We start from the raw sequence: 21,809 nt of genomic DNA, 5'->3' as shown, positions 1-21,809 counted from the left end.
AACATGAAGCAGATTATTATTGTAGATCACACAGGGAGAACAAAGGGTAAAATATTTAACTGCAGTAGTGTTTGACTATATTCTGCACAGTGAGAAAACCTGAAGTCATTTTCAAGGTCCACCAGTTCTTACTTCTTTTAAGTCGGGTCGAGTTTCTAAGCTTTCTAAATCTCCTATCTATCTACTCCAGGACTTCTGTGAGGATCAAATGAGATGAGTCACTGCAAAATGCTTCACATACATTTGGTTAAAGTGTGAAACGTTTCCACCTGGTTAAAAAACCTGGGCTGAAGGAACTGCAAGGAGGCTAGTCCTCGCTAGGGAGAGGAAGCCAGGCATTGCTAAGTGATGTCATTACCTGGAAGAACACTTAGCATATTAGCCTTTATATATATAGATATCAAAAATTAATTTACTGGCGCTCTTCTATATGACTATGATACTACTGACACACAGGCAGCTGAGAATCTGTTTTGAATTATTTGTATATAAATTGTAAGTGCAAACTGTAGGCTGACAAGCATTTTCTTCACTAGTTTCCTTTGAGAATAAAAACACATGTTCACAGGTCGGCTGCCTAGGATCAGTGGTGCAGCCTGCTTACAGGGAACAGGGTCTGGCAGGCATTTGTTTGGCCTGAACCTCATTAGTTTTATGCCTAGCAAATTTAGCCAATCCAAAAGCACACTCTATGTAACAGTTACCTTGTGAAGTGCTCTGCAATAGAGGGAGGGAGGCAGGGAGTGAGGCAGAGAGGGAGGTAGGTAGGGAGGGAGAGATGGAGGGAGAAAGAGGGAGGGAGGAGTCTGTGGTTAAATAAGCCCGAGAAACACTACATAATCCTATAAAATGTACCCCCTCTTAAAGACTTCTAGTTCACATTAGCATATTAAATCTTGGATACTTCTATATATTAACTACATATAACTAGTGTTTTTCCTTATTTGTTGGCATAAATGCCCCAACCCCAACAAACATACACATCTACCACCTTGCTTTCTCTCAATACCCCATAATAATAGTGCACAGCATACTTTTGATGGTCCCTGCCAACTGATCTCCTGAAGACGTGAAACGATTAGTTTGGCTTCTCTAGAAATCTTATCTTTAAACTTCCAGAACTGAAGCACTAGAAGGTTTGCCTCAGGCCCTTGGCAATAAGGAGAGACAAAGAGAATAAATTATGGAAGCTATTAATCAAATACCCCTGTTTTCAAGTCAGGCAATTAACATTACTTCAGTCTTGGTAGCTTAGTTATATTTGTGTTTTTAATTTAAAACTGAATATACAGTGACTTTCAAGTAGTTGGGCAGACTTCACAATTGTCAGCACAATAAAATAGCATCAGGAGATTACACTATAACAGCTTTGGAAGTAGACACTACATCCTGGCATTGTTTATGTCAGACAAGTAGAAAATGATGTTGTTTGCACTCACTTCACTGTCAGTGTGTTTCCATGGAAATGGGAGGGAAATTCACATTTGGAAAAGCTTCACAAAGTCGGTGGCCCCAATAATAACTTAGGTCCTGTGGTGTCTGTTGCAGGGCACGGAGAATGTGAAGCAGGCAGATGCCAGTGCTTCAGCGGCTGGGAAGGAGATCGGTGCCAGTGCCCATCAACATCAGCCCAGCACTGCGTCAATCCAAAGGGCCAAGTGTGCAGTGGAAGAGGCACGTGTGTATGTGGCAGGTGCGAGTGCACTGATCCCAGAAGCTTCGGCCGCTTCTGTGAACACTGCCCCACGTGTCACACAGGCTGCAATGAAAACTGGTATGTGTTCTCTGACTCCAAACATGCATAAAGCAGTACTCCATTACAGCTATGCTTGTCCTTTTTAATTCTGCCTTTCATAACCCTAGAAGTGCTGCATCTTCTCCTCCAAATTAATTACCATCATGCTAAAAGAGAACTGAGTGGGGGATTTGGGAATTTTAAGACTTATATTCCAATTTTTGGCCACTAGATAGCTGTGGAGTATCAGAATTTAACAAGGCATTCACTGCCTTCAACTTTGATAATAAGGTGGGGTTTTTTAATAATAATATTCAGTATTTATAACAGTTCATTGGTTTTCCTCCCAGCTTTTTAGATATATAATTGGCATATAACCTTATGCAAGTTTAAGGTTTATAATGTGATGACTTAGGAGTTGCTTGCTTCCCAGCTTACTATTAATTAGCTGTTTGATCTAGGGCAAGTTGTTGAAATTCTCTGTGAATTTTCTGAGGATAGCCTCTGTCAATATTCCTGATATCAGAAATGAGGATAATAATAATACCTTGCTAGAGTTCTATGAAAGAATTAAATTAGATGATTCATATAAAAAAATCTTTGTACTTATACACAGTAATCATAGAAAAATGTTAGATAGTATTATAGAACTAGAGGCCCGGTGCACAAAAATTTGTGCACTCGGGGTGGGAGAGGGGGGTCCGTCAGCCCGGCCAGTGCCCGCTCGCAGTCAGGGACCCCTTGGAAGATAACAACCTGCTGGCTTAGGCCTGCTCCCAGGTGGCAGAGGGCAGGCTAAATCCCCAGGTGCAGCCCCTGGTCAGGATCAGAGCAGGGCTGATTGGGGAGTTGGGGCGCTGCCCCCTGTCATGCACAGAGCAGGGCGGATCGGGAGGTTGCGATGCCACCCTCAGTCACGCTCAGGGTAGGGCCGATTGGGGGTTTGGGGCCCCGCCCCCTGTCACACACAGAGCCGCAGGGTGATCAGGGGGTTTGGGCGCTGCCCCCTGTCATGCACAGAGCAGGGCGGATCGGGAGGTTGCGATGCCACCCTCAGTCACGCTCAGGGTAGGGCCGATTGGGGGTTTGGGGCCCCGCCCCCTGTCACACACAGAGCCGCAGGGTGATCAGGGGGTTTGGGCGCTGCCCCCTGTCATGCACAGAGCAGGGCGGATCGGGAGGTTGCGATGCCACCCTCAGTCACGCTCAGGGTAGGGCCGATTGGGGGTTTGGGGCCCCGCCCCCTGTCACACACAGAGCCGCAGGGTGATCAGGGGGTTTGGGCGCTGCCCCCTGTCATGCACAGAGCAGGGCGGATCGGGAGGTTGCGATGCCACCCTCAGTCACGCTCAGGGTAGGGCCGATTGGGGGTTTGGGGCCCCGCCCCCTGTCACACACAGAGCCGCAGGGTGATCAGGGGGTTTGGGCGCTGCCCCCTGTCATGCACAGAGCAGGGCGGATCGGGAGGTTGCGATGCCACCCTCAGTCACGCTCAGGGTAGGGCCGATTGGGGGTTTGGGGCCCCGCCCCCTGTCACACACAGAGCCGCAGGGTGATCAGGGGGTTTGGGCGCTGCCCCCTGTCACGCTGATCCCGGTGCCGGGAGGGCTCGCGCCTCCGCTGGTCTCGGTGCTGGGAGGGATATTACCCTTTTACTATATAGGATAGAGGCCTGGTGCACGGGGCAGGGCCGGCTGGTTTGCCCTGAAGGGTGTCCTGGATCAGGGTGGGGGTCCCGCTTGGGTGCCTGGCCAGCCTGGGTGAGGGGCTGATGGCTGTTTGCAGCTGGTCACACCCCCTTCAGGGTGGGGGTCCCCACTGGGGTGCCTGGCCAGTCTGGGTGAGGGGCTGAGGGCTGTATTCAGGCTGGCGGGGGACTGAAGCTCCCAACCGCTCCTTTTTTTCTTTTCTTTTTTTATTCTGGGCCAGCTTTAGCTCTGAGGCTTGGCCCCAGCCCTGAGGCCTCGGCTGCTGAAAGCAGGTATCTGGTTTGTTTGCGTTCTATAATCGAAACACTGTTTCAACTCCAGCTCTGAGGCCCGGCTGGCTGAAAGCTGGTTTCTGGGGTTTTGGTTAGCTTCTATATTTGTAACAATGTTTCAAACTGCAAGCTCAGAGGCTGGCAGCGGCAGGCAGAGAACGTTGGCTTCCTCTGTCACTGAAGCAAGCAAGCTTCATGTTCGCTTCAAGCTGCCTGGCTGCCGGCCGCCATCTTGGCTCGCAGTTAATTTGCATATCACCCTGATTAGCCAATGGGAAGGGTAGCGGAGGTATGGCTAATTACCATGTTTCTCTTTTATTAGATAGGATGATGGTGGTTATGAAGCACTAAAGAAATAAATGATGGATAAATGAAAGGTGATATGTTAAATAAAGATAGCATTATTGTTTTGTGCCAATAATTAATTTCCCAATAACAGTTTGAGCCCTGTTCAAACAAAAGCCACTACTCTAAACATCACTGTGCCGTCCAATTTGTTTTATTCAAATTTTTATAACCTCCACTTTCTTGGATTAATAGCACAAGTAAAATTTTTTAAAGAATGCATAGCAAATTATGTCTCTCTCTTAGAAATGCATTTCCTAAACATAATGATGGAATTAATTCTAAAGAACTAAACAAAAATTTGAACTGTGTATTTATTGCTAAACTTTTCTATTGGTGTCTAATATTCATCTTCTAAAACATCTATGCTAGTTTGTGTGTGTGTATGTGTGTGTGTGTTAAGAGTATTCATTTCCTATAGATTTTCTTCTCAAGATGGAAAAGTCATTTTATAAATATTTTTCAATTACATTTTACATTTAATATTGTTTTGTATTGGTTTCAGGTCTACAACATAGTGGTTAGACAATCATATACTTTACAAAATGTTCCTCCCTGATATTTCCAGCACCTACCTGGCACCATACAGTTATTATAATATTATTAACTACAACCCTAGGCTGTATTTTATATCCCCATTAACTATTTTGTTATGACCAATTTTTACTTCTTAACCCCTTCATTTTTTTTACCTAGTCCCTAAACTCCTCTCCTCTCTGGCAACTATCAGTCTGTTCTCTGTATCCATGGGTCTGCTTCTATTTTGTTTGTTCATTTGTTTTGTTCTTTAGATCCCACATATAAGGGAAATCATATGGTATTTGTCTTTCTCTGACCAATTTATTTCACTTAGCATAATACCCTCTAGGTCAGAAATCTGTTGTATTTTTATACCAATAATGAACTGTCAGAAAGGGAAACTAAAAAAAGCCCCATTTACAATTGCATCAAAAAATAAAATAAAATACCTAGGGATAAATTTAACCAAGAAGATAAAAGACCTGTACTAAGAAAATTGTAAGACACTCCAGAAAGAAACTGAATAAGATACAAATAAATGGAAGCATATACCCTGCTCATGGATAGGAAGAATTAACATCATTAAAATGTCCGTATTACCCAAAGAAATCTACAGATGCAATGTGATTCCTATCAAAATACCAAAGTTCATTTTTCACAGAACAAGAACAAATAATCTAAAAGTTTATATGAAACCACAAAAGATCCCAAGTTGCCACAGCAATCTTGAGAAAGAAGTACAAGTTTGGAGGTATCATGCTACCTGATATCAAACTATTATACAAGGCTATAGTAATCAAAACATCATGGTATTGACATAAAAACAGACACACAGAACAATGGAACAGAATAAAGAGCCCAAAAATAAACCCACACTTATATGGTCAATTAATATATGACAAAGGAGGCAAGAGCATACAATGAAGTAAATACAGTCTACTCAATAAATGGTGCTGGGAAAATTGGACAGATACATGCAAAAAAATGAAACTAGGCCACCTTCTCACACCATATACAAGAATAAGCACAAAATGGATTAAAGGCTTAAATGTAGGATTTGAAACCCTAAAAATCCTAGAAGAAAAAATAGGCAGAAAAATCATTATTTTGATTTTATACATTATTAAACTATTTTAAGTGGTTAGAAAGTAACTTTGCCATGGTATTAAATTCAGCCAAAATTACAAATAAGTGTCATAGCTTTCTTTCCCAGTTTTACAAGACTGCTGTCCTAAAGCAGTATTCTAATTTATTTCTTGTAGAAAATACTACAGGCTACCACCTTTTAAAGTTTATATGTTTCCATTTCTGTTTCCCCTTACAGGAATTGTGTGCAATGCCTGCACCCCCACAATCTGTCTCAAGCTATACTTGACCGGTGTAAATCCTCATGTGCTTTCATGCAACAGCATTATGTGGACCAAACATCAGGTAAGTCAAAGCTTAGTAAGCAAAGCACCGAGAAAGTATCAAATCATGTTCCCCAAAAGGGTCCATAGCAACCATCCTAAAGAATGGACTAACTGCTTCAATGTTTTCAATATCTCAGAGATGGTACTCAATAAAATTAGCTGAGTGTGTCTGCCACGGTTGGCTGAACTGTTAGATCCCCCTTCTTAACTACCCAGGTAAGTTCCCATGCTGTGCATCTCCATGGAAGTACACCGAACATATTTTCTAGAGAGGCCTCAGTGAACCAAGGAATTTCCTATGTGGAGTCAATTTCACCCTTAGAGACAATATCTATGGAGCCATAATTATTTTTCATAAACCAAACTTGCTTCCAGTTATAACCTTCCTCGTGTCAAACCAACATTTTCATGTTTCGGGTGAAGCCAAAATATTCAAAGTAGCAATGATCTGCTTTTGTAAAGTGCGTAAGTTCAAAAGGGCTATTCCTTCCTGATACTTTTCATTATGATATAAATAAAAGTTAGCGTGAATGATTATAAAGGTGACACAATGGAAAGGGTATGGAACTTTTAGTCTGAAGACCTTGGCTTAAGCTATGTCCTTTGACATAGTAGTTAAGAAATATCAGTGTCTTACAATATTTCCCTGTGCCTTAGTTTTTTTCATCTGTAAAATGGAGATAGTAATACCAATCTCAGAGTAGTGTAAGATTAAATCAGCCAGTGAACATGAAAGAATTATGTAAATTAAAAGATGACACATAATAAAATTATGACTTCACTGAAAACATTCTTAACTGCTACTATAATCTCTCTTAATCTGTAAGAATAATCCCAGCTCTTACAGAGAGCGTACAAAATAATAAACTTTTTCGAGTTTTGCTTCCTTCTTCCCTCCCATCCATACTGATTTTAGCCCATACTGAATTTGGCTCTGAAAAGAGCCCATGTGCTGCCAGCTGGGGCTGTAGCAATCACTCCCAAAAGCCAAGTGCCTTTTCTAATAAATGGAGCCCTTACTGTCAACATGTCATTTATTATGTTAAGTAAACAGACCTACTGTGACCTAAGTATGGTTACAAAAAGTATTCCATTAAAGCTCCTTAGAAAAAACCCTTACTTGACCTAAACTAAGATGATAGTCATGGCCATGGCTTAATGTTTGCTGATCCAAAATGACATTTAAAAAATGCACGCAGATTTGGGCCCTGAAAATGTCATGTATCCTAACCCATTATAAACATTTGTAAAATGTATGGGTAGCTAGGGGAATCCCCTCCCCTTCACAACTCTTGTGCAAGGAGAGAGAAAGGGCATGTGTTAGCCACCTCTATTATCTATTCATTCAATCACACTTAAAGAGTGTTCTTTGGTCTTTCTAGTTAAGCTTCTACTAGGCGAGAAGCCAGTAAGTGGGATCAAGCCACATGCCCCCTATAAGGATATTAGCTGATTGAGTAGCTCTGAGTCAGCTAGGGGAAATGACAGTCTGCCAGGATGGAAGGCATGCATGTCACAAACTTTGAGGTCGCTGTGAAAGACTCCAAGGGCATCATTGTTGAATCGAGCATCCTGGATTCTCAGTGTGTGAAACAAAGGAAAACTTGCATTTTGTGTTTGGTGCTTCTATTCCAATTAGTAGTCCTCCAGCCTCTCTTTAACCTTTCTTTCAAGGAAATCTTATCATTGACCAAAAGAAAACTGCGCTCTGTCTTCCCATTTGGAGAGGAGCCCTTGCTCTTGTTACTGAGCTCTTGGCTTATTCAAGAGCACGCTTGGTCATCCCTGGGAATTCAGACATAGATCACCCATTAGCGGGTGATTGCTTTTCTAAGTCTTGACAGGTCCCCTCCTGAAAGGCCCTCTCAGGGAGACCTTCAGACGTTTAGGTGAAGTCCCCAAAGTCTAAAGAAGAGGCAAAAAACACATGCCTCTTTAGGCCAGGAGGTAATTTTTTGAGTCTGGGACAGTTGGTAAGTTCTGTGGAATACTGACATATTGTGCAACCATGTTCCTCTTAGATTTGGATAATACCTCTGGCAGCCACAGAGTCTTAGACTTTCCAACTAGAGTTTGCCAAAAGTCTAGTGCTAAAACAGAAACCTAGCATTCTCCTCCTCTGAATGAGGCATATTCTTTTCCAGCTAGTAATTACTTACTCTTAAAACACTACAAGTGGAATATTTAGATGCAAAACTTGGTTAACAGACAAGTAAAGAAAGAAAGAAAAAGAAAAATTGAGGAAAGAGATTTTGTGTATTGTCCTGAACTGGACACTCTTATTTCCTGGAGAATCTATGTGTAATAATCATGAAAAGTGACACTGCAATTTCAAAGGAAATATTTATTCATCTGTTAGAGTAGTACTGATTTTAGCTTCTGCAGATGTTTATTTTCCACTACTGGTGTGCAACAAATGAAGAGGAGCAAAACAAGGGGAACATAAGCTAATGAGGGGTGCTGTTAAATAATTTTTTAAATCCCAGTTTCCACTTGTGATCAAGGGAACACATCACAAAAACTGTCCCTCTCTCTATCATGGATACAATTATATTTGGTTATGGATTTGGGTATATTCCAGTTAATACTACTAAGAATCAAGCAAGCTGCAAATAAATACTCTTATTAAATACTTAATTGTGGCTATTCTACAAAGGAGCGTTTTATGTTGAAAATATTTTAATAAGTGTGTAATAAAAATTTGAGAGTCTTCTTTGAATCTACAGTAATGGCAGTCCTCTGTTTTCAAAATGTAAATTTGCAAAGATCCCTGCTCCTATTCATTGAGATGGTAAACTCTGTTTACTTGTTGGAATCCTTTGACTTACTCATTCCCATTTTTAATCAATTTATTTGTTTGCTTCATTACAGAATGCTTCTCTAGTCCAAGCTATGTGAGGATATTTTTCATCATTTTCATAGTTACATTCTTGATTGGGTTGCTTAAAGTCCTTATCATTAGACAAGTGATATTACAATGGAATAGTAATAAAATGAAGTCCTCAGCAGATTACAGGGTGTCGGCCTCAAAAAAGGTCAGTGAATTCTAAAAAAAGAATTACTATCAGTATGTCATTGTCTACTTCCAATATTTCGGTCCTTAATTAATGCTAATATTTCTTCTCCATTAAGGACAAGTCAATTCTGCAAAGTGTTTGCACAAGAGCAGTAACCTACCGACGTGAGAAGCCTGAAGAAATAAAAATGGATATCAGCAAATTAAATGCTCATGAAACTTTCAGGTGCAACTACTAAAAAGATTTTTTAAAAAGTACTTTATGGGAAACTGGATTTTTAATAATTGCTCCTAAAATTATAGTTTTAGAAGTCACAGGAGGAGACAAATTGTTCTAGATCATGCTAGTTGCTGGTTTTCACTGGAATGGAGACTGACAAGCATCCTCATCATCATGTGACTCACATCGCTGCTGACTTTTTCAGAGAAAAAAATGTGTCTTACTACTGTTTGAGACTAGTGTCATTGTAGCACTTTACTGTAATATATAACTTATTTAGATCAGCATAGAATGTAGATCATCTGAAGAGCACTGATTACACTTTACAGGTACCTGGCCATTCCTAAGCTTCCCAGAGAGAAGCAATGGCATTGTGTCACTGCAAGGGTACAGTAATCCCTGCATGGAACATGCAAATGAAAAATAATAAGGCATTTATTCTAATGTTGCCAAACACTTCAACATTTGACAGTGAATCTACAAGAATAGCTAGATGAGTAAATGATTAGTGTTTCACTCAAGAGGTGAACAGATAAAACATTAATCTTGAGGGTTATTGCTTTTGAAACTAGTTTTATGCATATGTGTGTTTGTTTTCTTCTTTTTACAAGATGGATACTAATTCCAACATTCTCTCCTCTTTGCCTTTATGGTTTGGTTTTCTTTCTTACAGGATAAGTTTATATAAGTCACAGATGACTGGATTAAATAAGTGCTAAGTTACTACTGCCATAAAAACTTAATAATACAATGTCACTTTATTAGAATACTGGTTTTAAAAGCTGAATGTTTAATAAGGGAGACTGTAAAGTAATATCAAAATTTGAACAGCTTTGTTGTTTGAAGATGTGGAGTCTTATATCTTCTTACCTGGTTAACTGGACAGACTATTTCACCATTTCATTTGTCTAATCATCAGGTTAAAATTCAGAAGATATTTAGAAACTCTGCCTTGTCAAGCAAAGTGCCACAATTTTGACTGAGCTTTCTCAGATATTTACTCTAAGTAGATATTAGCATTTTTAAATTAAAAGTTATATTAGGCTATATAAAATAGTATCTCCTCAACTCCACTGACTAGAATTTTAAAAGTATGCAATTGGCAGAAGATAAACAGTATCTAAGAAATAAGCTAATTCATCATTTTAGTTAGTCAGGGAATCAAGTTTAAGTGATGTCTCAAAAACCATCCCAGTGATTAAGTGGCAGCATTTGAAGACAATTTCTATCTTACTGCCAGGCTAGTGTTCATTGCACAATATCATGCTACCTCTTGAGTCTTTAGAATATCCAATTGGCAAGTGTTTTTAAATGTGATTTACTGAAGTCTTAAGTATATGAGCATGAGAAAATTGCAAAGCAAAGCTGAAAGAGTCATTCAGACTGAATTGGCCATGACTAGTTGCAATCTTTCCTGCCAATCAACTTCCAAGAGTTAACTACAGGTGTGAAATCCATTCATGCCTTAGCCTGTGTGAACAGCACCCCCTAAAATTGTGCGGTGCTCACCCCGAGATTGATACAGAGGCTATGAGTTTTTATCTTCCCCAATGGAAACTTCTTCACAATTACCACAGCCCTACAGATTTATTCTCATTTTACTGGCTAGAAGTCCAGTAGTCAGAGCTTTGCCTATGACAACAATGTCTTTTTATAATTAACATCCCAAATGGCACTTGAGTTAATCAAAGTGCTAGATATTTGCATTTCAATGAAGACTAAAGTCTGCACTCCACATTCTACCCAAAAGAGTATTTTAATACATAAGTTGCTCTGGAGCTAACAAATAGAGCAACTCCATTAGCTGTCCCCATAGCCAAGCAATTATGACTCTAAGTTGAACTGTATTTCCTTCCCCAAATGAGAGATTGGGGACACTGACATAAGTCAGTACTGTGACTCACTTGTTTAAGATACCCTTGACCACCAAGGATAACGTAAAAATCACATTTTCCAGTTTGTCTGTCACATGTAGCATCCTTTTTAAAAGGAAAATAAATTGATACCTGACAGTCCCAAAAGGAAAAAGTGGAAAAATTCCATTTATTAAAATGCTGACAATTTAAAAATGAACATTACGATGTTCATAAAGTAATTTCCATGTGGAATGAATTATCCAAAAGAGCAAAATAAATTGAAACCCTGAAAGTCCAGAGTTTATATTTTTACACTCTCACTAGTTTGCACTAATTTATAACGAACTGAACTGAAGCTGTTACCGTAGTGTGAGACAAACTTCCTGATAGGCCGATCAAAGCTAGATGATGACTGTTATGTGCTTTCTTTCTTTTTTTCCACTTAATGATCTAATTCTTAAAGGTTTTAGAGCTTACATTTTACTTGAATAATTGGTATGTTCCTGTATAATGGTTTGTGAGAAGAGAATTAATATTTGACTAATTAGAATTAATTAAAAGGTAAGGGAAAACAGGGTATTCTTAGATTAAATAATATTTGTAAATAGAGCCTATTTTCAATATGACCACAGGAGCCTTTTAAGATTTACTGATATCAAACACAAGTAATGACATTTTTAATGGTTAACAAAGTTAGGAACTTGAACACTTTTGGTACGACAGCTTTTCTGTGCCCTAAATGACTTACATTTAAATTACATGTGCCATGTAATGACTTAGCAATGTGCAAGACATAACACTACAATATAACTGTATGCATTTGATTTCTCTGGGGACATGTTTACACTGCAGTGTACATGGGTTTTTAAACATTTGATATCTTCTTCAAAATTTGTTAACATTTAGGAAGTCATACATATTCTCTGCAAGACTCAGAAATTCACTAGAAATCTGATTATGTCCTAAATGTTCAAAGCAGCTTTAGTTAATAAAGATTTTAAAAATTAAAATAAACAAAATATATTTTTTGTCTTCAGGCAAATTTTTAAAAAATCATTATTAAAATTACTGCATGCATCAGATGTAATCCTTCACTAAAGAATAAATTCCAATGTAATACATTAAACAATAAAGAACTTAAATTAAAGAAAAAGAATAAATTCCAAATATGTCTTAATATTTCCTAATCTCCATTGAAGATATTCTTATGGCATCCTTGAGACACTGAAATATTCTTATGAGGGACTATGAAAATTTTTCTCTATAGAATTATTTACTCTGGGTACCTGATATAGCAAATTAGATTCAGTGGCTTTTACTTCCTTTCCTTACTCCTATTTTTTTTCCACTCAGTTTTCTAAGGGATTGCCCTCAAACTCATTAAGTCCAATTATTAAAAATAATCAAATGGAATGGAATAATGTTTATTTCCAAACACCTCTTAATAATTTTAAAACTCATTAGAATCTATGTACCTGAATAAAGACAGATCCATTGAAAATTAAGAATTTTAAGTTCTCACAACTGTTAGAGATTCGGTTTTAAAGGATTTGAGACCTTTATTTTAATAAAAGTTTCAAGAGAAATATAACTACTTGGGAGTTCAAGCATGTGCATAATGTATTCTGTTTTATTTGCTCTAAACATTTAATTTATGACTGTCTTTATCAATATATACTGACCTTAAGAACTCCATTTCATGCAATGCAAATTGAAATATATCACCTTTCAAAGAAATATAGAATTAGCTTTCAGGTCATTTCCCTTCTCTTTTATAATTCCTCTATGGAAAATTTACTATGGGTAACTGATTATACACATTCATATTTCATTGATTCTGACACATCCGCTTTTTCAGTATAACATCTCTGAAATTGTGATGTATCTTGCAATTGTTGGCATGTTAAATGCAGTGTTGAAAGTTGTGCTTGAATAAATAGTACACTAATTAATTTTTAACTACATGTTCATGGGTATAGGGACATTGCTTTCTTACAAACATTTGAAAATTAATTTATGATGGCATATGAGCCAGTTTTCAGTACAACTGAATCACATACAACTAAGCATGGATCCAAACTGTCTGATTATGAGCTCACATCCTGCAGACCTTTAGGTTATTAAAGCTTTTTAACCTCCTCTTTATGCCTGTGGCTATGATTTCTGCAAACCCTGGTTTAACTGATAAGAATGAGTGGGTTTCTCCTAGTCTTGTTAATAATTTTTTATTCTTTCTATCCTTTGTAATGAATACTTCTATATGATCATCTCTCTGTTAAACAAAAGTAAGTGGGAGAATATTACATGTAAACATCATAATTACATTTTATAGCATCTTGCATATGTTACAGCAGTGACAGGAGAAAAATATGATACAACCAATCAGTGCTGTTGGAGAAAAAAATAACTTTCTCTTTGAGTCCTTCTACATTTTTATTCTTCTTTAACATTTCCCTTCTTTTGAGTGATTTTTTTTCCTTTGGCTCTGATAAATTTACCTTCAAGCCCATGTAATGACTGTCATAAAAATGTTATTAAATTATTTGAATTATATGAAACAGTTGTTCAGCTATCTGGGCAGATGTTAATAAAATACCTGAGAGTAACAACACTACTCTTTTATCTACCTGAAATACTTTCCTACATAAAATGTATCTTTTAAGCTAACTCTTTTAATCAGGTTTGAACCTCTACAATCTAATTTCAGTTTAAAATTATTTAACCCAACAATTAAACACACACACACACACACACACACACACACACACACACTGCGGTTACCAAGGATGGAAACTGTGATTTGTCTAAAGAACTTCCATTAACTTTATATTATACCATAGTTAAATGTGATTTTGATAAGAATGCCACACAATGATAAATAGGGTAAATTTTATTAAGGATATTGAATATCAAATACTTTCATTCTAAATTATAGGAAGATACAAATTTGCACATATTAATATAGAAATTCATTTTTGGATATTTAACATAACTAGAACTATTTTACATTTAATAGCTACTTCATTTTTAAACCTCTGCAAAGAAAATGTAGAAATGTTTTTAAATTATCAATGATATAACCTTATTTGTTTCATTTAATTAATGTTGCCTTTGTAAAAAATTTTTAACATAGAGTATATTTTTAAATTAAAATATTTAAATATAAAATAGGTGTAAGAAACATTCTCATTAAGCAAGTTTCTTATTATTTCTGGCTTTGAATTATACATAAAATTAAATCTCCTTAAAGGACAGAGGATTGGGGAATATGACAATTTCATATAATATACTATGAAGCTGTTCATATAATTCTGATTGACTACTAACTGCTGTTTTATGTATTTATTAAAGAGCTGACACTGTAGTTGTAAGATGTCTATTTTTCTAACAGAGCTTATAATAGTTATGACAAGGCATTTAATTAATGCATCATTCTGTTTAAACGTAGATGTTAATTACTATAAAATTTTATGTTTTAAAATAAAAATCTAAAAACCTAAGAATTTTCCTTTATTTACCATTGTGTCCTACATAACCCTCACAACTACCAGACCACAGCACATTGTCACAAAAGGAAATGTAATAACATTCATATGTTGTCATTGGTAGAGGACATTACATAATTCCAAAAACTACTACTTCTAGAAAACTGTAGGGCCAATGACATAGGGTGGAGACCATCCTAATTGCTCTACTTACCTTTTGATTGCTGCCCAATGATGGAAGCAGAATGACTACCCTAATTACAAAGAACCGAAAAAGTAGCACCTTAATATAAATATGAATGTTCACAAACTTCAATCGCACATTCTCTAGAGTCATGTTTAAACTACTGAAATTTATAAAATGCCCCTGCGTTGTGATTTTTTTAGATTTCATGTAGAGAATGTAGTAAAGCAGATGAGGGGACACATTAAAAGCTAAATAAGACATGTAGACAGAGTCCCTGTCCTTTAAAAGTTTTAACACTTTGAAGGAAAAGGTATGTGTAGCAAATCTATATATATATGGGATTGGGCTAGAGAGATCAAAGGGAAATTATCAGGAGGTCTCACAACTCAGAAGTGTGAGTTACAGTCTTTTGGGATCAGAATCCTGATCTCATTATGAATATTGTTTGGCCCCAATCTTCCCTTCCTTGTTTAGTAATGAGACCCACCTGCCTGAGTTTCAGTAGAGCACATAGCTGACTTAACTATTCAGACTCCTTTGCAGCTAAATGTGATTACAGGACTAAATGTCAGTCAGTAATATGGGAGAGGAAATGATATGTACAACCCCAGATCACAACAACTTTTTTGTTGTCTGGATCAATTAAAGCAGCTACCTTAGCAAAGGAAGCCATGTGCTGAAATTGTCAGAGCTTCCCCTTCAGTCATCAAATGTTCACCTCAAGACATCCCTGGTAGGAAAACAATTTCTTTTTAGCTAAACCACTGCACTCGATGCTATATCAGATAATCTGTGTTATTCAAAAAATTGTCTCACTGAATCCTTAGCAATACTAAATTCTATTTTCCACAAATTTTCAAATAAGAAAAACAAGGCACAGAGAAGTTAGTGACCTTGTATAAATGCACACAGCCGGCAAGTGGCCAAGATCTGTTTTATTCTCCATAAATGAGTGATCCTATGTTATGAAATAATAGATTTTACTAGTTTAACTAGTTTTAGTAGTTTAACTATGTCCCTATTCCACGCCCCCAAAAATGTGTAATAAAGTATGTGTACAAATACTACATAGGAAAAAGTAAACAGACCTTTAGAATATGAAAAACAAAAAGCTAAGCATACTCAGATGCTTGAGTTAGACTGCAGCAGGGTCCATGAAGACAAATTTGACTTACAGGCCTTGGAAGAAAGGTGAGTGTGGACATGCTAAAATTCCATGTCAAGAATTTAAACAATCATTTTGCTAGGTGGATATATCCCAAACATGAATGTGCCATAATCATAGCTCTTAAATTCATTGAGAAAAAGAATGAGTAGGATATGATACCAAGTATAAAATATTGGTTAAGAACTTCAGCATTTAACAAGAGATGGTTAAATAAACTTTTTTGAATGGGAGAGATTCACATATTTATAATGGAAAATGAACAAATGTAGACAGAAATGTTTATGTTAGGAAAGTTTGGATTGGTCTAAAGTACAATAGGAGAACATTTCAAATTGTGACAAAGAGGAGTCGGTCAAATGAGCTTGGAGAATTTTCATGAAGTAAATATCTAGACAAAAGAACAAAGAGAGGGAATATGAGCTACAGCTGCAAGAAGATGTGAGAGAATTTAGGGGCTGGCTAGATATAGGTGATGAAGAAAGAAGTTAGTCAAAGGAAATTCTAATGCCAACTCTGAAAGTCACTATAGACATCTATCCAAATTGGATAAAATTCCCAACCTGGTCTCGCACACCACATTGTTCTTGCCAATCCATGACTATTAGACTAAATTCTAACTTCATCAAAACATTTGGCCAGACAAAACTAAAGCTGTAAATTTTTAAACTATGTCAATTACTATGCTTTCGATATTATGAAAATAAACCCATCTAAAAAAGATATACAGTAACTTTTTATCTATGAATATCCTATCTAATAAAGATGGGATATGCTAATTGACCCTCACACCATTGCAAAGATGGCAGTGCCCACAGCCAATAAGGAGGGAATATGCTAATTGACTGCCACGCCCTCAAAGATGGTGGCACCCACAGCCACAAGATGGCAGCGCCCAGTCCCCTCAGCCCCACCGAGGCAGCAGGCACACTCCTGCTTCCGGAGTCCCCCAGTCCCCTCAGCCCAACCGAGGCAGCAGGCACACTCCTGCTTCCAGAGTCCCCCAGTCCCCTCAGCCTCCCAGCCGCCCAGGGCCAGCGCGAGGCACAGGCAAGCCTCAGATGGCGGCTGCCCAGACGCCCAGGGCCGCCGGAGGCTCAGGTAACCAAAGCCGGCTGAGGCTTTTGCTGCTGGCAGTGGCAGCAGCAGAGGTGTGATGGGGGCGTCGCCTTCCCCTGATCGCCGGGTTGCCTCCCACCCCTGAAGGCTCCCGGACTGCGAGAGAGGGCAGCCTGGGCTGAGAGACCCCCACTCCAGTGCATGAATTTTCATGCACCAGGCTTCTAGTTTTTATCATAATTAGCAGCAGTGGTGGGCTGATTGCAAAAAAACAAGTGTAACCTTGGCTTTCAACTTGGTAATATTTTAGTATTCTTTTGGACTGGTATATTATTTAGTCCTTAGATCCTAATACTGTTTAGACTTCTTCCAATGAATTACCTTTAGGTCTAAAAATATTTTCAGACTATAGTGATGAAAGGGGAATTCTTTCTTTATTGGGCTTTGTCATTCTCCGTACTGTTTTAACATTGTTATGACTATAAAATATATTCTAACCATCACTAAAGTCATGAGAGATAATTAACCACTTAAGAAAATCTTAATTTACCATTACCAACAATTTTTATACATTTTCCCCTATTAAATTTGAGATGTTATGGTTTTCAAAGAGTAGTCCCCAGAACAGAGGCATCAGTGTCACATGAAAATTTGGTAGAAATGTAGACTTTTGGTTTCTGCTCCAAATCTTCTGAATCAGAAACTCTGAGAATGGGGTCTAGTGATCTGTGTTTTAACAAACTCTCTAAGTAATTATAATACCTGCCATAGTTTGAGAGCCATTTCCATGAAGAGTGAAAACTAGCATCAGGAGACCATAGTTATAGATTATACTTACCAGTGCACCTAGGCCAATACATGATACTCAATACCCAGTACTCAATTAAGTAAGTGTTGAGTCAGTCAAAGATGTTTTCTTTTCTATGAGCCCCTCAGACATGTCCTTGAGAAAATATTATGCTCAAAATGTTTGTATTTTTATAGTTAAAATCAAAGTAATAAAATCATTCTCTGCATGTCATTTTAAAAAATAAGGTGGACTTCAATTACTTTTTATAACAAGACACATCTCATATGCAGAGTCTTACATTAAATACCCTTATCATCCACAGCCAGGTTTCATTTTTCTGTCACAAAAACCCTCTCTATTCTTAGCAAAGGCTAAATGCATATAGACTGTATGTGTAAGAAACAGCTGGAGGATATCCATTACTGCCCTAAATAATAGAGAAATTCCTAACGTGGTTTGTGGAGTTCTATCTTAGAGGACTAAATCTTTCAATTTCTCATCTCCACCAAAGTATACAACTTCTCTCCTTCCTCCCTCAAAGACACTGAAAATTGTCTAGGTCTGGCCCTGGTTAGGTGGCTCAGCTGGTTGGAGCGCAATCCCATATACCAAAAGTTGTGGGTTTGATTCCCAGTCAGGTTATGTACCTAAGTTGTGGGTTCCATCCCAGTGTACAGTTTGGTTTTTATGATGTTTCTCTCTCTCTCTCTCTCTCCCTTTCCTCTCTAAAATTAATAACAAAAACTGTCTGGGTCTATTGGTTGTCTACAGGGAACACAAATGGACAGTCACACCCAGGACAGCTGGAAACAGCATCGCTTCCTTCCACTTCTTGGTCCCTGTAGTAGAAAATCCTTCTGCTCTGTCACATTTTGAGGAATCACATTTGTTTACTCTTTTTCTCTCATATCTAAAACACTCCTTTCTCCCTTGTCCTAGATCCAGTTTTATCTCCTCTTGAAAAAAAAAATGTAGCTCTACAAGCATGCATCCAAATCTATCTCTAGTCCACTAAATTTTGCAAGTATTTCTGGGCTTGGAAAAAGGGGGAAAACCTTATGGTACCAATAAATAGTAAAAGAGAAATAAAATATGTATGTATGCAAGGGTAAGGTAGACCCAAAGAATAAGAAATGGTACTGAGAACCTATTCTGGGACTCTGGATATAAAGAGACAGCAGGGATGGGAAGGAAAGAAGATTAATTTTTATTTTCTTTGAGAGATCTCTGCTTGAAGTCTCTACCACACTTTTCTTTAAGGATTGGGTAAGGGATATTCCCTAACCTCTAGCCTAATGGAGTTTCATGGGAATCACTAGGAGCTTTGAAATGTATTCCTGACATCTGGGAGAGAGAGGAGTCTGATGTCTGGCTCATGCCAGAAAAAGCTCTGTCACAGATTAGAGCTGATAACACATACGGCTATAGCCTGGATCCTATCTCCTAGGAAAAACTAACGGGGATAAGTGGCCAGGACTAGGTGTGTCTATACTAATTCTAATTGTCTATTATTATTCTGTAGGTTAGAGTATAATTTGAAATAAAATAAATAAATGCCATTTTTTCCTTTCAAATATCAAAATAATATCAGATTATATCAAAATAATCATTCTCAATAATGATTTTAGATCTAAGACCTCCCTCTCACCTGACCAGAGAATCTGAAAATAAAATGTATATATTGAAGAAATGTTCAATAATACTGTTTATTGTATTCTTTAATTAATTGTTATATTGTAGTACATTTAAAGTTTATGAGATTACTTTGCATAAAAATATTCACCTTAATCTACAGATTGATTTTGCAAATATAGGTTACTTTTCACTTGGCAATTTCCTAGCTACCTTTTGTTTGATTAAGAGCTTTTATTTTAAAAAGGAAGGAAGGAAAGAAGGAAGGAAGGAAGGAAGGAAGGAAGGAAGGAAGGAAGGAAGGAAGGAAGGAAGGAAGGAAGGAAGACAAGATATTTTTCAACATTTATTTTTTAATACATTTATTGATTTTATTTATTTCAAAGAGGGAGAGGGAGGGAGAGAGAAATAGAAACACCAATGTTGAGCCCTAGCCGGTTTGGCTCAGTGGATGGAGCATCAGCCTGGGGACCGAAAGGTCCTGGGTTCGATTCCAGTCGGAGGCCTGTGCCTTGGTTGTAGGCTCCTCCCCTGCCAAGCCCTGTTTGGGGCGCATGCAGGAGGCAAGCAGTTGACATGTTTCTCTCACATCCATGTTTCTCTCTTTCTTTCCCTCTCTCTTCCACTCTCTCTGGCTATTGATAAAAGGGTATCCTTGGATGATGGTTAAAAAAATAATAATAAATAATAATAATAATAAAATGACAATACTCTAGCCAGTTTAGCTCAGTGGATAGAGCATCAGCCTGCAGACTGAGGGTCCCAGGTTCGATTCTGGTCAAGGGCACATACCTAGGTTGAAGGCTCAGTAGGGGTCCATGGAGAAGGCAAACAATTGATGTGTCTCTCTCACATCAATGTTTCTCTCTCCCTCCCTTCCACTCTATCTAAAAGTCAATGGAAAAATATCCTCAGGTAAGAATAAACAACAACAAAATATTTTTAAAATTAAAATAATAATAATAAAATAAAATGACCACATTAACATATAAAAGGTGCTCTCTTTTGCCCTTGGAAGAATTGTGAAAGACCGATTATTAAGCTTCAAGATTTCATTTCAATCTGATGACACAGAGTCTGAGTAAAACATATGTCAAAATTGGGAGAAACCAAGATGGCGGCATAGGTACACACCGGAGATTGCTGCCGCAAACAACCACTTCAAAAATACAACTAAAAGACGGAACGGACATCACCCAGAACCACAGGAAGGCTGGCTGAGGAGAGACTCTTCAACTAGAAGGAAAAATAACAGCACACCGAGGCTCAGAGGAGGCGCAGTGTGGAAAATACTCAGGTGCGGAGGTGCGCGCGCAAAGCGGGCTGGTGGCTGAGAGCGCGGTTGTCGTTTTCGGTCAGGGGGGAGTCTCAGACTCTGAGCTCCAGATACGGGCGAATCGCTGGGGACTCGGACTCAAACGGGAGAAGCGGGAGTGTCTGGCATCAGTTGGAAGGCAGCTTTCTCTCCGAGGTTTGCAGCGGTTCCTGGGGTTCTGAGAAGCAGAGCCTCTGGGAACGGGACTGAGGGCACCATAACCGCTCCCTCCGCCCGCCCTGCCCTGTTGATCCCGCCCCGCCCAAGCCCTGCGCAGAGCCATTTGCCGGATCGCCTCAGGCAAAGGCTAGATTAGCACCTCCCCAGAGGACAGAAGTTTTCCGCGGCAGACACAGCTGATTCACACAGCCAGTCGGCCTGGTGGTCAAATCCCTCTAGTATTAACTACAACAATCAAGGCTCAACTAGAACAAGACTGCGCACAAAGACCACTAGGGGGTGCACCAAGAAAGCATAAAAAATGCGGAGACAAAAAAACATGACAGAAATGGAGGATATAGAGCTAAAAAACGCAATTTTGAGGGCTTGCAATAAACTTTTGGAGAGCTTCACGAAAACTAATGAGACCCTCGATGCTATGATAAAGAAACAACTAGAAATTAAGCATACACGGTCGGAAATAAAGAATATTACACCCAATAGCAGACCAGAGGAGCGCAAGAATCAAGTCAAAGATTTGAAATGCGAAGAAGCAAAAAACACCCAACCGGAAAAGCAAAATGAAAAAAGAATCCGAAAATATGAAGATAGTGTAAGGAGCCTCTGGGACAGCTTCAAGCGTACCAACATCAGAATCATTGGGGTGCCAGAAGATGAGAGACAGCAAGATATTGAAAACCTATTTGAAGAAATAATGGCAGAAAACTTCCCCCACCTGGTGAAAGAAATGGACTTACAGGTCCAAGAAGTGCAGAGAACCCCAAACAAAAGGAATCCAAAGAGGACCACACCAAGACATATCATAATTAAAATGCCAAGAGCAAAAGACAAAGAGAGAATCTTAAAAGCAGCAAGAGAAAGAGACTCAATTACCTACAAGGGAATACCCATACGACTGTCAGCTGATTTCTC

General features: G+C 38.4%; 1 protein-coding gene across 2 annotated transcripts in view; it reads left to right on the top strand.

Moving 5' to 3' along the window:
* The window catches only part of ITGB8 (integrin, beta 8), an 83,070-nt gene extending 69,383 nt beyond the window's left edge, over positions 1-13,687 (top strand). For both annotated transcript variants that reach the window (XM_005872303.2, XM_005872302.2), the window contains exons 11-14: positions 1,549-1,774; positions 5,905-6,011; positions 8,864-9,027; positions 9,125-13,687. In XM_005872303.2, coding sequence (XP_005872365.1) covers positions 1,549-1,774; positions 5,905-6,011; positions 8,864-9,027; positions 9,125-9,247 — 620 coding nt within the window. In that variant the 3' untranslated portion in view covers positions 9,248-13,687. The remainder of the gene's footprint in view (positions 1-1,548; positions 1,775-5,904; positions 6,012-8,863; positions 9,028-9,124) is intronic.
* The last annotated feature ends 8,122 nt before the right edge of the window (positions 13,688-21,809 follow it).

Source organism: Myotis brandtii, unplaced genomic scaffold (assembly GCF_000412655.1).
Source record: "Myotis brandtii unplaced genomic scaffold, ASM41265v1 scaffold374, whole genome shotgun sequence".
Taxonomy (NCBI): Eukaryota; Metazoa; Chordata; class Mammalia; order Chiroptera; family Vespertilionidae; genus Myotis; species Myotis brandtii.
This window is presented reverse-complemented; position numbering and strand designations above follow the sequence as displayed.